This window comes from Nerophis ophidion, linkage group LG02, assembly GCF_033978795.1.
Source record: "Nerophis ophidion isolate RoL-2023_Sa linkage group LG02, RoL_Noph_v1.0, whole genome shotgun sequence".
NCBI lineage: Eukaryota > Metazoa > Chordata > Actinopteri > Syngnathiformes > Syngnathidae > Nerophis > Nerophis ophidion.
This window is the reverse complement of record NC_084612.1, coordinates 61,767,071-61,782,826: the sequence shown is the minus strand read 5'-3', so window position 1 is coordinate 61,782,826 and position 15,756 is coordinate 61,767,071. Positions and strand designations below refer to the sequence as shown.

General features: G+C 40.2%; 1 protein-coding gene across 1 annotated transcript in view; it reads right to left on the bottom strand.

Annotated features, from left to right (window-relative positions):
• The window catches only part of iars1 (isoleucyl-tRNA synthetase 1), a 118,987-nt gene that overhangs the window by 21,940 nt on the left and 81,291 nt on the right, over positions 1-15,756 (bottom strand). Inside the window, exons 24-27 of the mRNA XM_061888025.1 lie at positions 12,687-12,789; positions 12,460-12,543; positions 7,122-7,296; positions 1,168-1,280 (exon numbers count right to left, since the gene is read on the bottom strand). Of these exons, the coding sequence (XP_061744009.1) occupies positions 1,168-1,280; positions 7,122-7,296; positions 12,460-12,543; positions 12,687-12,789 (475 nt within the window). The remainder of the gene's footprint in view (positions 1-1,167; positions 1,281-7,121; positions 7,297-12,459; positions 12,544-12,686; positions 12,790-15,756) is intronic.

Genomic DNA, 15,756 nt, shown 5'->3' with positions numbered 1-15,756 from the left:
TGCTGGAGCCTATTTCAGTTGCATTCGGGCAGAACACGGCGTACACCAGGGGTGTCAAACTAATTTTAGATCGGGGGCCACATAGAGAAAAATCTACTCCCAAGTGGGCCGGACTGGTAAAATCCCTGCACAATAACTTAAAAATAAAGACATCTTCAGATTGTTTTCTGTGTTTAAAAATAGAAGAAGCACATTCTGAAAATGTACAAATCATAATGTTGTTTTTTTACACTTACAATGTTGCGGTTAATAGTATTCTATCTGTATTTGTCGTTATTTATATTTTATGAATGAATGATGTGATAATGTTCATCAGTCAACTCAATGGTGATCATTTTCAATCTATCAAGATAATAAAAATATCAAAATCGAATTACAGTATACCATGTATGTAGTTTGATCATTGTCCTCAATTGATGTACTAACATCAAGTGGTTTATTTTGTACATATGTACCATCATCCAGAGATACAAAGAATTGCTATTGCAACATCCAGTAGACACATGTAGAAGAGCTGTTTTTTTCATTAAAACATTTCAGGTTAATTTGTATACTTGGCAAACTCATCCCGCGGGCCGGATAAAACCTGTTCGCGGGCCGGATCTTACGTTTGACACCCCTGGCGTACACCCTGGACAAGTTGCCACCTTATCGCAAGGCAAACACAGAAAGACACATCACATTCACACACTAAGGCCAATTTAGTGTTGCCAATCAACCTATCCCCAGGTGCATGATTTTGGCAGTGGGAGGAAGCCGGAGTACCCGCAGGGAACCCGCGCAATCATGGGGAGAACATGCAAACACCAAACAGAAAGATCCCGAGCCCGGGACTAAACTCAGGACTACCCAGGACCTCGGTATTGTGAGGCACATGAACCAACCCCTGTCCATCGTGCTGCCCCATTTTCAACTCGTTTGCGGTCTACAGAGGAAGACTTAAATAAAATAAAACACTATAATACTTTTAAGTCATTTAACTCCTCCATACCTTTTGGTAAAATGTTTGATTTTTTTCCTGAATACTTCAATATAGTAAACAACCTGAAAATAGTATTCATTAAAATATTTATAATGTTTTAACCGTCAAGGAAAAAGAAACATGGTACCCTTTATAAGTAGTGTGTGCAAGACACTGTACTGATGTATTACACCCAGACACTTCACCTGTGAGTCAGAGTGGGCTTCGTACTGCGCAGCTGAGTCACCGCTCTGGTTGAAAGTGTACATCAGCCTCAGGTCCTCCTCGTGAAGCTCATGGCCGTCCACCACGATAGACCCTGCATTTAAAACACACCATATGTCAACGTATGACTCATAGGATATGTACACCATAAACAGCAGTATCCAGCAGTCTTTTTGTACACTCCATTCCACTCACAGTAGTGGGAGGGGGCAGCAACAAAGTAACTCAAACCATAATTAAGGCAAACAACGAAAAGAAAAACAGTCCACAAAGGTGAAGATTTATTTTCAAAACCTATTATGAAGGCTGCAATAACAAGAGCCATTTGAATGTTGAGCGGCTCAATATTATTTACAGCTGTTTGCTTTTCGTTACCATATTTTCCGGACTATAAGGCGCACTTAAATCCTTTTGTTTTCTCAGAACTCGACAGTATTCCTTATAACCCGGTGCGCTGAATGTAAGGAATACGTTTGGTTGAGCTTACCAATCTCAAAGCTGTTTTATTTTGTACATGGTCTAATAAGTGTGACCAGCAGACGGTAGTCAAACATAAGAGATACATGTCGACTGCAATATGATGGCAATATGACTCAACACCAACATTTTAAATGTTCCATTGAAAATATGAAACATTCAACAACGCTCAAATATTTATCAAAATGTTTTTGTACGACTTTGGTAAGCTATGAAGCCACATCGCTTGAAGGATTGTCGGTGCATTATACATAAGAGTATAATTATGGTGTGTGTATAAGGTAAGACATTATCTGGAATTTTGTTTTGCAATATTATGCAAAAGCAACTTTTCTTACCTTCTGGTACCTGCTGATCTGTATTTGGGATCTGCATAAATCCTGCAAAATTGCGCGTATCCGCCTTTGTAGTTAGTGACAACACCGGAGTCGATAAGCTTCTTCTTTTTCTCTATCTTCTTGAAATGGGAATTTCATCCTCCACTGTTGCCATTTCTAATATAAAGTAGTGTAAAGTTCTTACTTATATCTGTCAGTAAACTCACCATAGAAGCGCTAAAACATACCTGTATAGTGAGTTTACATTATTTACCCAAGGAACTTTAGTCATAGAGTTCAGGTCGGACGTTTTTTTATGGAACACATTTCAGGAGTGGTTGTTTGCAGAGGAGGCGATGCTGCTCCGTTATTGATTTCGGTTAAGTCTGAATGTCATTAAAACAATTAGCTCCCTCTATTGACACTTCTTCCACTCCCGTCCTTGCACGCTACACCGCTATAACAAAGATGACGGCCACGTAAATAAGACCACCCACAAAGCGGCACATTCGGAAGAGACTGTCACAAAGCAGCTTGAAGATGATCTGTAAAACATCATCTATGCAACATTTTGACCAAATAACTACCATTACAGGCTATGTAGACCACAAAGAAGTGATTTAAAATTTACAAAATTAATAATGACTCCTTTAAAGCGCCCTATAATCCGGTGCGCCTAATATGTGAAAAAAGATCAAAAACAGACTATTCATCGGCATTGCGCTTATAATCCTGTGCTACCTACGGTTCGGAAAATACACTACATTCTTGGCACTCACACCAAAAAGAAAACATGCCAAATGCTCATAAACTTATCAATGTGAAACATTATTGGTGCATTACAATAAAGTTTAGAATAGGATATGCTTCCAGGCTGCATCTAACAATAGGCTCGATCGCATCTCTTTAGGTTTACGTCCAAACGTTTGCCCATGGCAGCAATTAACCAGCTCTATGTTCTTGCTAAAAACCATGGCCACGTCCTCCTCTTCACTTCTATACAGCCTAAGGCAAGAGGGGAGGGGATGTAGGGGGAGTCACTCCATATCTGTCTAATCCTTCATCTTCACGCTTTGAGTTCCTGAATGCCTTTTCTCTTTTCTGCTCGCTCTCACCGAGTCAAAACGTCAGGATCAAAAGGTAATGTACGAATAAGGAGACAACTAAGCAATGTTTCTGGCCTGATTGATAAAACTGAACAAGTTCAGCAGCTACCAATAGTTCAAAATGTCAGAAGTAGACGCTGGACTGAATGTGAGATGTAAGCGAAGGATGCAGTAACCGAGCGAGCGCTCATTGATTAACACAAGATTCCTGTAAGTTGTGTAGAAATAGTCAGTGTGTTAAAATTGGCTTTTTTCTTCGCTCAAATGCATCTTAATCAATGAACTGTCAGTGTGAGCCACTGTGCACACCTTTTCCATTGGCATCGCTATCCATCAGCCAACCTTTTCCCCTTGTCCGACCGGCTAGACTTCAAAACAACCGACCGAGTGATTGGAAATGCTAGGTTTTCACAGTCCGGATGACCCCGGCAGCTTCCTTCCCGAGAGACTCTGGGGGGCTCTGCGCCTCCTTCCTTGTCTAATTGGAGGTACGAGATACATTGCACTGGTTTAATCCAGACAGCAGCTTGTTAGCTCACTGGCACAAGAGGTCCCACAGTCCAATTCGCATTTCAACAACCATGGGACAATAGACTAGAAAGCAAACTTGGACATACGTTAGAGTAGTCAGTGGATAGGACCGATTTGTGTCCTTGCGGTGTGTATATTTATTATGGATGTAAATCTCTTTCTGACAGAAGATTAGATGCACATCTTGATACATGGGTTACGATGTGATTCAAAAACAAACTATAAAACCGAGCAATTCAATGCAATTCGATTTAGTGTGTGAACGATTAATTTAGAGTTGATTAAGCGTATGATTAAATTCTATGATTGGCATTTGTTGACGGACACAAAAGGAACAAAAGCTATTCTTCCAGTGAAATTTTAAAAAAAACAACATCTAATTATTAAATCAACATAAAAACGCAATATATACATTATATATCAATATAGATCAATACAATCTGCAGGGATACAGTCGGTAGGCACACATGATTGTAAATTCTTTATGAAAAAAAAAAAAAAACCCTCCCCCCCGGTCCGTGGGACAAATTTTCAAGCGTTGACCGGTCCGCAGCTACAAAAAGGTTGGGGACCACTGTGTTAGAGGATAAATAGTTAGGACCATGGCACCAAGCACTCAGACTACATCTGTGCAGGCAAAGTCTATGAGCATGAACTGATGAAAACTACTCGGAAGAGAGGCCAAATGTGTAAGACAACTGATCAGTCAAATGTCATGAAAATAACAATAACATGATGAATGAGAACATCCATATGCATATTCATCTTCAAGTATAAAAAAACAAATTCTATAACTGACATGCTTCCAGTTAGGGCTGGGCAATGTATCGATATACTTGATATATCGCAGGTTTGTCTCTGTGCGATATAGATAATGACTATATCGTGATATTCGAGTCAGGGCTGGGCGATATATCGATATACACGATATATCGCGGGTTTGTCTCTGTGCGATATAGAAAATAACTATATCGTAATATTCGAGTATACGTTCTCACGCAGGACTTTTAACTGCGGGCGTACACTTCAGGCTCTCCTCGCTCTTTCCTATGTGTCCTTCTCACAGACAAGCAGGCGCACATTCTTACATACGTCACAAACACGTCACACGTTACATACACGCCCTCGCAGAGCAGAGAGGTAGCGGCGTGGCTAACGTTAGCTGCTAACGTAGCCGTACGAGAGAAAGAAGGTGCGGATTTGGTAACAAATGAAGGAAGACTTAATTCCCAAGAAAAACAGCAGGGTTTACATCGTCTGCCGGTGGTTCGGATTCAAGTGGGAATATGTCGAACAGAAAACCGTAATTTGTCAAGTGTGGGGGGGAGCGTTGCTATAAAAAGTAGCATTACTGCTAATATGTAGCATCATTTGAAAAGTCACTTGCTAAAGAATGAAGAGAATTTCATAACTATAGTAACATACCACTTAGTGAAGGACAAATACTATTTGATTTCCTGATATGCAGCTCATTTTTATTTGAGACTTAAAATGTCTCTGACAGTCTTACACTTTGTTTTGGAAATGACATCAACGTTTGTGCCATTGCTTAATAACTTTAATAAATACACTTTTGGTCAATTGACTTAGTTGTGATTTCCCTCTCTGCATGAAAGTTTAAAAGTAGCATATATTAATGCAGTATGAAGAACAATGTTTTAATGTATACACATATAATCATCATACTGCTGTGATTATATGAAATACAATTTAATAAAATTTTAGGTATTTCAAAGCAAAAAAAACTAAACATTTATTGGTGCAATAAATCTTTGGACAATTTTAACCAGTATTTTAGGTCAAAACATTTTTTTTTATATGTATCAATAAGTGCTTTAAGTACATTATGCTTGTGCAAAGTACATTTATGAAACATTTATTTTGTTAGTGCAGTCAGATGGGATGTGGCACACCGCGCTGTTATTGTGAAGGGGGGAAGTGCGCTGTGCTGTTGTTCTCAGCTTGAAAGGTAAAGAGGCGACCTGAGGCTGTTGACAAAAAAAAAAAAAAAACGCCTCCCAAATGGCGACCACTGTTTATACAAAAATGTTACATTACACTACACTGGGACGGCGTGGCGCAGTGGAATAGTGGCCGTGCGCAACCCAAGGGTCCCTGGTTCAAATCCCACCTAGTACCAACCTCGTCACGTCCGTTGTGTCCTGAGCAAGACACTTCACCCTTGCTCCTGATGGGTGCTGGTTGGCGCCTTGCATGGCAGCTCCCTCCATCAGTGTGTGAATGTGTGTGTGAATGGGTAAATGTGGAAGTAGTGTCAAAGCGCTTTGAGTACCTTGAAGGTAGAAAAGCGCTATACAAGTACAACCCATTTATCATTTATTTATTTATATTGTGCAGAGTGTGAAATTTGGTGGTGGAGGAATTATGGTGTGGGTTTGTTTTTCAGGAGTTGGGCTTGGCCCCTTAGTTTCAGTGAAAGGAATTTTGAATGCACCAGGATACCAAAACATTTTGGAAAATTCCATGCTCCCAACCTAGTGGAAACCATTTGGAGCGGACACCTTCTTCTTCCAACATGACTGTGCAGCAGTGCACAAAGCAAGGTGTATAAAGACATAGACGACAGAATCTGGTGTGGAGGAACTTGACTGGCCTGCACAGAATCCTGACCTGAACCCGATAGAACACCTTCGGGATGAACTAGAACGGACACAGAGCCAGGCCTTCCTATAAACACACTCCGAAACCTTGTGGACAGCCTTCCCAGAAGAGTTGAAGCTGTAATAGCTGCAAAAGGTGGACTGACATCATTTTGAACCCTATGGGTTAGGAATGTGATGGCATTTCAAGTTTATATGTGAGTCTAGGCAGGTGGCCAAATACTTTTGGCAATATAGTGTAAAGACGCACACTCATACATGCATGCACAAAAGTGAATATTGTATTCATTGGAATACTTTGTATAGTTCAAGTCCACCCTAATTTGAAAATGGCACTGCACATCAAATTGGCAGCTACAATATTTGGAGACAATCGAACTGGATTGAAAATCTTATTGTTCAAAGCTTATTAAAAGTATTATGCCTAGGTCTGGTCTAGCCTAGCCTGTCATTTGGTTTCAAAACCATGCAAGTCAACGATGGTTTAGGCGGGTTAGTAATAAGAACAGTGGACCTGATAAGTTGGTGGACAGCAAAAAAAGGGACCAACTTAAGTAAATTTCCACTGGAGTATTATCCTTTGAGATGATATACATATACTTTTGTAAAATACTGAACATACTTTAAGATTAGCAGAGCTTGTAAAGTTTAAAATGTTGAGCCATTAGGATAAAACACTGGCTTTTGACAAAGAAACTGGCATCTTTCTTATTGTCACAGAGAGAAAAGGTAACCTATTGGAGCAGTCATATTGTGGACTAAGATCAAGCACCTAAGAGCATTGCCAACTGAGTGACAGGAGAAATCCTCCATCATACACTTACAGTGTCCCTTAAAACTTGTTAAAAATTTAGACAGCTTAAGTGGATTAAAACGGTAGTACCTTTCTTCTGGAAGGCCTCAAGCTTTTGGCTGCTGAGCTCCTTGATTGACGCGGTAATGGCTTTGAATGCCCCCTTCAGTCTCTTGCCTAACACCATGTGGTCCGGTTCGGCTCTCAGACAGATGCCGTACTTATCTTTGTCCGTCGATATTGTCAGCTGCCGCACGTTGAGCTCCTGCAGGAGGAGAAAAAAAGAGGTTCAAGTCTGAAATAACGGAGCTCCTAATAGCCTGCAGGTAGTTTTTAAAAGGAACATCCATATGCATGGTCATGTCACAAGTGGAGACAAGATAGCAGGAGGCAATTACACTCAAAAAGGTGGAAGTGGCCATCGGAGGGCCATTTACACATTTGTGTAACTAGTAGTACTCGGATGCCATTTGTATGGATACTCCTGTCCAAACAGACTATGAGGGTGGCATGAGGGGCCGATACTGTCAGTGTATCACTGTGCTGCCCACCGAAGAGGTGTTTGTGGAGGGGGTAGGCGCTGGACGCCCTCTGAACGAAATGATTGCACACAAGATACAATGTTCTACAAGCCAACCATTCACTGTCTTTGTGAGGTTGGATGTTTCTGGGAGTTGCAAAGGATGAAGAGACACTATGTTGTGGGTGTGTGAAACTAAAAGTCAAAATGCAATAATGTGGACCATGAGGGTACATTCTTATTCAAGGGTCAAAATGCATTCATATTTGGCAGGTCCTATTAAGAAAATCACACGTTTATTTATTGGTGATTTATTGAACGTATTGTAACCATCCCCATATTTTGTATTCGGTACAGTTACCAAAATGTATTTTGATACTTTCCAAAATAAAAGGTAGTACAAAAAAAATCAGTATTGCTTTTAACAGAAAATCTTGCAATATATTAAACATTTCTAATTGCTAGCAAAAAACAATGTTAGCATTAAATAACATAGTGAACATACAAGACAACTTCTTTTAGCAAACGGGTTAAAAAGCTCCAAAATTGGCTGCTGACTTATGGAGTAATAAAAGTTTTCCCCAAGATTGCCAAAATACATGTGGCTGTGGGGGCGTTTTCTTTTTTTTTTTTTTTTTTTTGTCCTGTCCAGCTACTCAGGAAAATCGTATTGTTGATGTCGATGTCCATATTTGCTGATAAAGATTTACAAAAGAGAAGTGGGAGACCACAGAACACTGTTCCACTTTACATCAGTCCTTCGTAGATGATCTCGGGCCCAGAAAAGCCGGCGCTGTTTCTGGATGTTGTTGATAAATGGCTTTCGCTTTGCATAGTAGAGCTTTAACTTGCACTGACAGATGTAGCGACAAACTGTATTTAGTGACAGTGGTTTTCTGAAGTGTTCCTGAGCCCATGTGGTGATATCCTTTAGAGATTTATGTTTTTTTTTATACAGTGCCGGTCTGAGGGATCGAAGGTCACAATCATTCAATGTTGGTTTCCGGCCATGGCGCTTACGTGGAGTGATTTCTCCAGATTCTCTGAACCTTTTGATGATATGATGGACCGTAGATGTTTATATACCTAAATGTCTTGCAATTGCACTTTGAGAAACGCTGTTCTTGAACTGTTTTGACTATTTCTTTATGCAGTTGTGGACAAAGGGGTATACCTCGCCCCATCCTTTCTTGTGAAAGACTAAGCATTTTTTGGGAAGTTGTTTTTATACCCAATCTTGGCACCCACCTGTTCCCAATTAGCCTGCACACCTGTGGGATGTTCCAAATAAGTGTTTGATGAGCATTCCTCAACTTTATCAGTATTTATTGCCACCTTTCCCAACTTCTTTGTCACGTGTTGCTGGCATCAAATTCTATCAGTTTGAACATCAAATATGTTGTCTTTGTAGCATACTCAACTGAATATGGGTTGAAAATGACTTGCAAATCACTGTATTTCGTTTATACCTACATCTAACACAATTTCCCAACTCATATGGAAACGGGGTTTGTAAATGCGTGCATTTTTAAGTAAGACCAACATTTTAAAATGTATAATATGCCAAGAATTATTTTTGATAACATTGTTATTCTGAAGCTAACCAATAATAAATCAAATACTTCTTACTATTAATGTGACTTCTTGAACAGGTGCGGTAGAAACAGATGGATGTAATAAAATGCATGAAAATGTTTTATTATTATTTTTACGTTATTTTTAACACTGATTACCAGCCAAATTATTCATTACTTATCGCGTTAAGCAATGTCAGCTAAGACTTATCTGAGAGCCAGTTGCAGTCATCAAAAGACCCATATCTGGCTCGAGAGCCTTAGGTTCCCTACCCCTGCCATAGACAGACCCTGTTTCTGCAGGTCAGCTTGAATTTGTTTGGAAGTGGATCGAGGTCCTTTATCCACAATTCTAAAACTCCTTTGTTGCAGTCTTTCTTCAATTTATGTCCTCCGTCCACATCCAGGGAGGTAAGCTACAGTGCCTTGGCCTTTAAAACTTCTTGATGACATTGCGCACAGTAGACACAGGAACATTTAGATCTCTGGAAATGGACTTGAAGCCTTGAGCTTGTCCATGCGTTTCCACAATGGTAATTCTCAAATTTTCTGAGAGTTATTTGCTCATCTTTATTTTCTCCATTCTCAAGTGTGGTAAACACAACACAAAGGTTAAGTCAACCTTTCTCTATTTTAACTGGCTGCAAAGTGTGATTTTTATACTGCCAGCACCTGTTACTTGCGACAGGTGAGTTTAATTACAAATTAAAAGAGCGTCACATACTGAGAAGACAACTATTTCTAACAACTTTGAAAAGGTGCCAATAATTTTGTTCAGTCCATTTCCGGAAGTTAGGAGTAAAATAATATCAGATTTTTATTTTTTTTTTGTTGTTCCAATGCAAACAAATTAAATAAACGTGGTTACCAAAAACATTTGTAACTTCAACAAGTTTCTGGGAGAAGTGGTGCATTATCTGACAGAAATGCAGGGATGCCAATATTTTTGGCCATGACTAAGTTCTGTTGGGTCTAAAGAAAGTAATGCGTGGTTTATTTAAATAATAGTATTGTTCATGCATCCGATCAGGGCTTGAGCCCCTCCTGGCAATTGTGCTGGAAAATTCAGACCGACCTTTTCGTGTAGATGACTTGCTGATATAAGAGGATTCAATTTAATTCAGCTACCAGTGGATAGCTAAACGATTAACATTGGTACCATTTGTACATCTGGTGCTTATAGAAATAGAATAGAATAGAAAGTACTTTATTAATCACTGGGTTAAATTCAGCACCACAGTTCACTCACAATAAACACATAGGTATTTTTTTACATGTGTATCATATAAATACAGTCTATTATACAGCATTATTCACATGTGAATAATATAAATACAGTCTATTATACAGCATTATTTACATGTGAATAATATAAATACAGCCTATTATACAGCATTATTCAAATGTGAAAAATATAAATAGTCTATCATACAGCATTATTCACATGTGAATAATATAAATAGTCTATTATACAGCATCATTCACATGTGCAGGGTGTCCCGCAGCACTTTGTTGTTAATGCGGCCGCCTTAACAACAAAGTCTTAACAACCTGCTCCGCTTAGTTCTGCCTCTGCCTGTCAGTACGTCTCTGCAGCAATCAGCATTGTCCCACCCACAGAACCATCTGATTGGTTACACGCAGAGCGGTAACAGCCAATCAGCAGTGTGTATTTAGAGCCCATGTAACAGCCAATCAGCAGTGTGTATTCAGAGCGCATGTAACAGCCAATCAGCTGTGCGTATTCAGAGCACATGTCGTCAGTGCTCACGGCACAGGAAGAGAGGAGACGGTTGAATAAGCAGAAAGGTGTTTTTTAGCAGGTGAGCATAAGGCAGCGGACTCTTCCCAAATTATAATAAACACTTCCAAGTCTCTTACTAGTAACATCACTATAAGCCCATTGACGTTCTAGAAACATAAGCGGCAGCTCAGCTCGCTCGCAGTCCTTGAGGTGAAGGCTAATTAGCTTTTAGCGTAACGTTAGCTCATTTTGCGGTGTGTGTGCGTGCGTGTGTGTTACAGACAGCAAAGCCCTGTCTGTCTGAGAGAAAGACAAGCATTGTTGACTTACAGTTAACAACTAAGTTATTTCACTTTATTTTTTGCTGTGTTGATTGAGCTGGGTTGAAGCAGCAAAAAAGGACATTATGTTAGAAGAAGAGTTTCCTGAAGCTGTCTCCGATAGTTATGGTAAATGCTAAATGGGTTATACTTGTACAGCGCTTTTCTACCTTCTAGGTACTCAGAGTTGATATAATAATGTAACTGCATCATAAAGCCTACATGAACTCCATGGTGCTCAGGGATGAATAGTCTAGTTTTGAATGGCAGGGTCCCTATCACATGTTGATAAAAATACAACATTTACATAATAAAAATCAACTACAGGGATCCCAAATGCTGTAATAAATTATGCATGATGAATTGAGGGAATAAGCGGTAGAAAATAGATGGATGGATGGAGTTGAACATATGTCAGCATGGGGCCCCACTTTTAACTTTTTCTTTCAAACGCTTATTGCAAACGTTTACTTATTAATTTGACTTTGCAAGTCATTATTTTGACTTAAATTATTTTGTCATTATTTTGACTTCGTAAATTAGTAAGTCATAATAATGACGTACTTAATGTCAGATGAATAGGACTTTTTTTTTTTAACTTTACGGAAAAAATATCGAGATATACGTCGTATATCGCCATTCAGCAAACGGAGCAGTTGTAGCCTTCTTCACGCAACAAAGCCGGCCTACTTCACCACAGTCTGTAGTCTATTTCCCCCCAGGCTGTGGTGGCAGCGGTTTAGCTCGGTTGGTGGAGCGGCCGTGCCGGCAACTTGGGGGTTGCAGGTTCGATTCCCGCGTCCGCCGTCCTAGTCACTGCCGTTGTGTCCTTGGGCAAGACGCTTTGCCCACCTGCTCCCAGTGCCACCCACACTGGTTTGAATGTAACTTAGATATTGGGTTTCACTATGTAAAGCGCTTTGAGTCACTAGAGAAAAAGCACTATATAAATATAATTCACTTCACTTCACAATGAGGTGGAGACGTGATGGCGACAGGCCGAGTTACACCGATCCTTAATACCCACCAATACACCCCTTCCCCGGTCCTCTCCCCCTGGAGAGATACCATTTTAACTAACAAATTTTCTGGGGAAAACACTGCATGTAAATAATATAAATTCAGTCTATTATACATTCAAGTACAGTCAAAAAGGAACATATGCATTATACAGTCTGATGATTATTCCAGGTACACATCAAAGTATTCCCCCTACTATCATATTAGGGAGCAAACCCTAATATAAAGGTCAATGGTTAATTTGACTTACTTCCAGGATGTATTTCTGCAGCAACTGGATGTCTTTCAGAGCTTCTTGATCCTGGTGAATGACGACCACCTCCTTCAGCGGGTACTGAAGCACAGGACAATCATTGTAATCAATCAGCAACATAGTTCATGTTTATAAAGGTCATGTTTTTTTCATACTGCAGTTGCCATACACACACAGTACAGTGTTAGTTCCAGCTGGACTAGACTATAAAATGGTTGATTTACCTTCACCGGCAGAGTCTTCCTGTCACGGATGACTCGGCCGAGCTCGATCACGGACTGCATTTGAGAGACGGCGTTCTCAATGCGCTTGTCAATCACATTCTCCCTGAAAATTGGAAATGTTTTAGTGTTTTTACAACTTTAACAACATGACTTAACAGCATAAGTCAATATGCCTTCTTTTTCTTGTACATGTCAAATTTAATGCCGTATTGGATCCGAGTGAGCTCTCTAGATTAAGGGTAATCTTTTATCCAGCACTACAGCGAGCTAATGCGACGAAATGTTGTTCTTATCTTTACTGTAATGTTCAAATTTGAATGACAATAAAAGGAAGTCTTAAGTCTAAGTTTAGAAATGTACACGAATACGCTGAGGATAACAAAGACCAAAGCATGATAAGAAGGAGAGTGGCACATATCTTAAAAGAAACAAAACGCTTTAAACAGAGGTTGATTGTAATTTAAGCGGTTTCACTGGACTGCTGGGGGTGGGGTTGGACAAGCAGCTAAGAAAACAGGAGTGGCGAGTGGGTGACAGGAGAAATTATTTTGATCAAACATGCTATCTTACCATCCATCCATCCATCCATCCATCCATCATCTTCCGCTTATCCGAGGTCGGGTCGCGGGGGCAGCAGCCTAAGCAGGGAAGCCCAGACTTCCCTATCTCCAGCCACTTCGTCTAGCTCTTCCCGGGGGATCCCGAGGCGTTCCCAGGCCAGCCGGGAGACATAGTCTTTCCAACGTGTCCTGGGTCTTCCCCGTGGCCTCCTACCAGCTGGACGTGCCCTAAACACATCCCTAGGGAGGCGTTCGGGTGGCATCCTGACCAGATGCCCGAACCACCTCATCTGGCTCCTCTCGATGTGGAGGAGCAGCGGCTTTACTTTGAGTTCCTCCCGGATGGCAGAGCTTCTCACCCTATCTCTAAGGGAGAGCCCCGCCACCCGGCGGAGGAAACTCATTTCGGCCGCTTGTACCCGAGATCTTATCCTTTCGGTCATGACCCAAAGCTCATGACCATAGGTGAGGATGGGAACGTAGATCGACCGGTAAATTGAGAGCTTTGCCTTCCGGCTATCTTACCATAAAACTTTTATTTGCACAATAAAACTTTTATTTGTGACTTTCACAGTGGCGTATAAAGAATGAGCAATGAAGGGTTGACACAGTCTTACTGTATACTGGAACATTGAAGAGTACCCCAACTTACAATGTTTTTGAGGTATAAACTGTCACTCCGCTAACTGTTACGCCCAAAGTTGCAAACAAAATATTTGAGTGAAAAGCCAACCGACCATTAACTGGCGAAGCGATTGTCAGGATGAACCCTGTAACATCCGCCTAAAACATCCGGCATCACGCGCTAGCAATAGTTCATAGCTAGAGATCGACATAACGGAGAAAGTACGTGTGAAAGACAGCCCAAAGAAGCAGCAGCATATAATATTCATAAAATTAAGAAACAAATCATTAGAATCATGACCGAGCGTGTAGCCAACTTGCTGAGGCAGTTTGGGTGTAGAAATGTTAGTCTGCGCCATACTTAAGTAGGAGGGGTCCACAACGCCAGACAAAGATTTTAAAATATCTACAGCGGATGTTTATCTATAAACACATGGAGAAGCTGCTGATGGTGTGTTTGATGAAGAAGCAACTCGAATGAGATACTGTAGAAGTCCGCTTTCCAAGGTAAATTATATAAATTATTACATGAATCTACAGTAGTTGTGTGAATGCTCCAAATTTTCAACACCAGAATTAATCTATTTATTCAACTTCTCCAGATTTTGGCGCACTCTACCTTCCACATTTTTCACCGGATTTAAACCGTTCCAACTTCAAAACTGTTCAGCTTATTCGGTAATCGCAGGCAAATTCCCAAAATTTTCCAGGAATTCCAGGTTTTCTAGGACATTTTTCCCATTCAAAATCAATTAGCCATTTTTCAAACTTCCACCATTTCCATATTTTTCAACCAATTCAAACCATTCCACCTTCAACACATTCCACCATCCTGGAACTTAAAATACCTTTTTTTCAAGTTCAAAAAACTTACAGGATTTTCCAGAATTCCTGGTTTATCAAAACCCTATTTCCACCCTTTTTTCTGGCGACTACTTCTTCCACATTTTTCAACGCATTTCAACCGTTCCACGGTCAAAAGATTCCTCTTAATCAGGATAAAAAACAAAGTTGTTTTTTGAACTGGAAAAATTCCCGGTTTTCCCGAAATTCCGTAATACCATCACTTAAATCAACATGGTACTACTTCAACATTTCTCGACCGATTTGAAAAATTCCAACACCAACCATTTCCACTCATTCAGACCATTCAAGTTTTCTACCATTTTCAAAGAAATTCCTGCTTCTCCCGAAATTTCACAATTTGGGGGAAATTCCCATTGAAATCAATTGCACAGTCTTCAAAGTCCCACATTTTTCATCTGATTGAAACTGTTCCAACTCCAGAATATTCAGCCTGTTTTGGAATTGTGTGCTCTCAAACAATTCTAAAAAAAAAAAAATCCCAGGATTTCATTTCAACTTCAGCATTGGAGCATTCACACACAATTCTTTCAGGAATTGCCTCATCTAGTTGTTTGTAGGACACTGTTGGATGTATTGGGTACAATGACAATACAAATTCTGTATATCCACAAATCTGTCTTCTAGTGGCTACAATCTCAAAAATCAATTAAATGGGAGCATTAATTGTCGTGGTAGAATCCAGGTTAATACTGCCATGCTTTTATTTTGAAGCTTACTTTTCACTGAACGTGAGACCACTGTTTGCACGTTTTAAGGTGGTTTAACTAAAGTTAAAAAAAGTTAAAGTACCAATGATTGTCACACACACTAGGTGTGGTGAAATTTGTCCTCTGCATTTGACCCATCCCCTTGTTCACCCCTTGGGAGGTGAGGGGAGCAGTGGGCAGTATCTGTGCTGGGCCCGGAAATAATTTTTGGTGATTTAACCCCCAATTCCAACCCTTGATGCTGAGTGCCAATGAGGGAGGTAATGGGTCCCCTTTTTTATAGTCTTTGGCATGACTCGGCCGGGGTTTGAA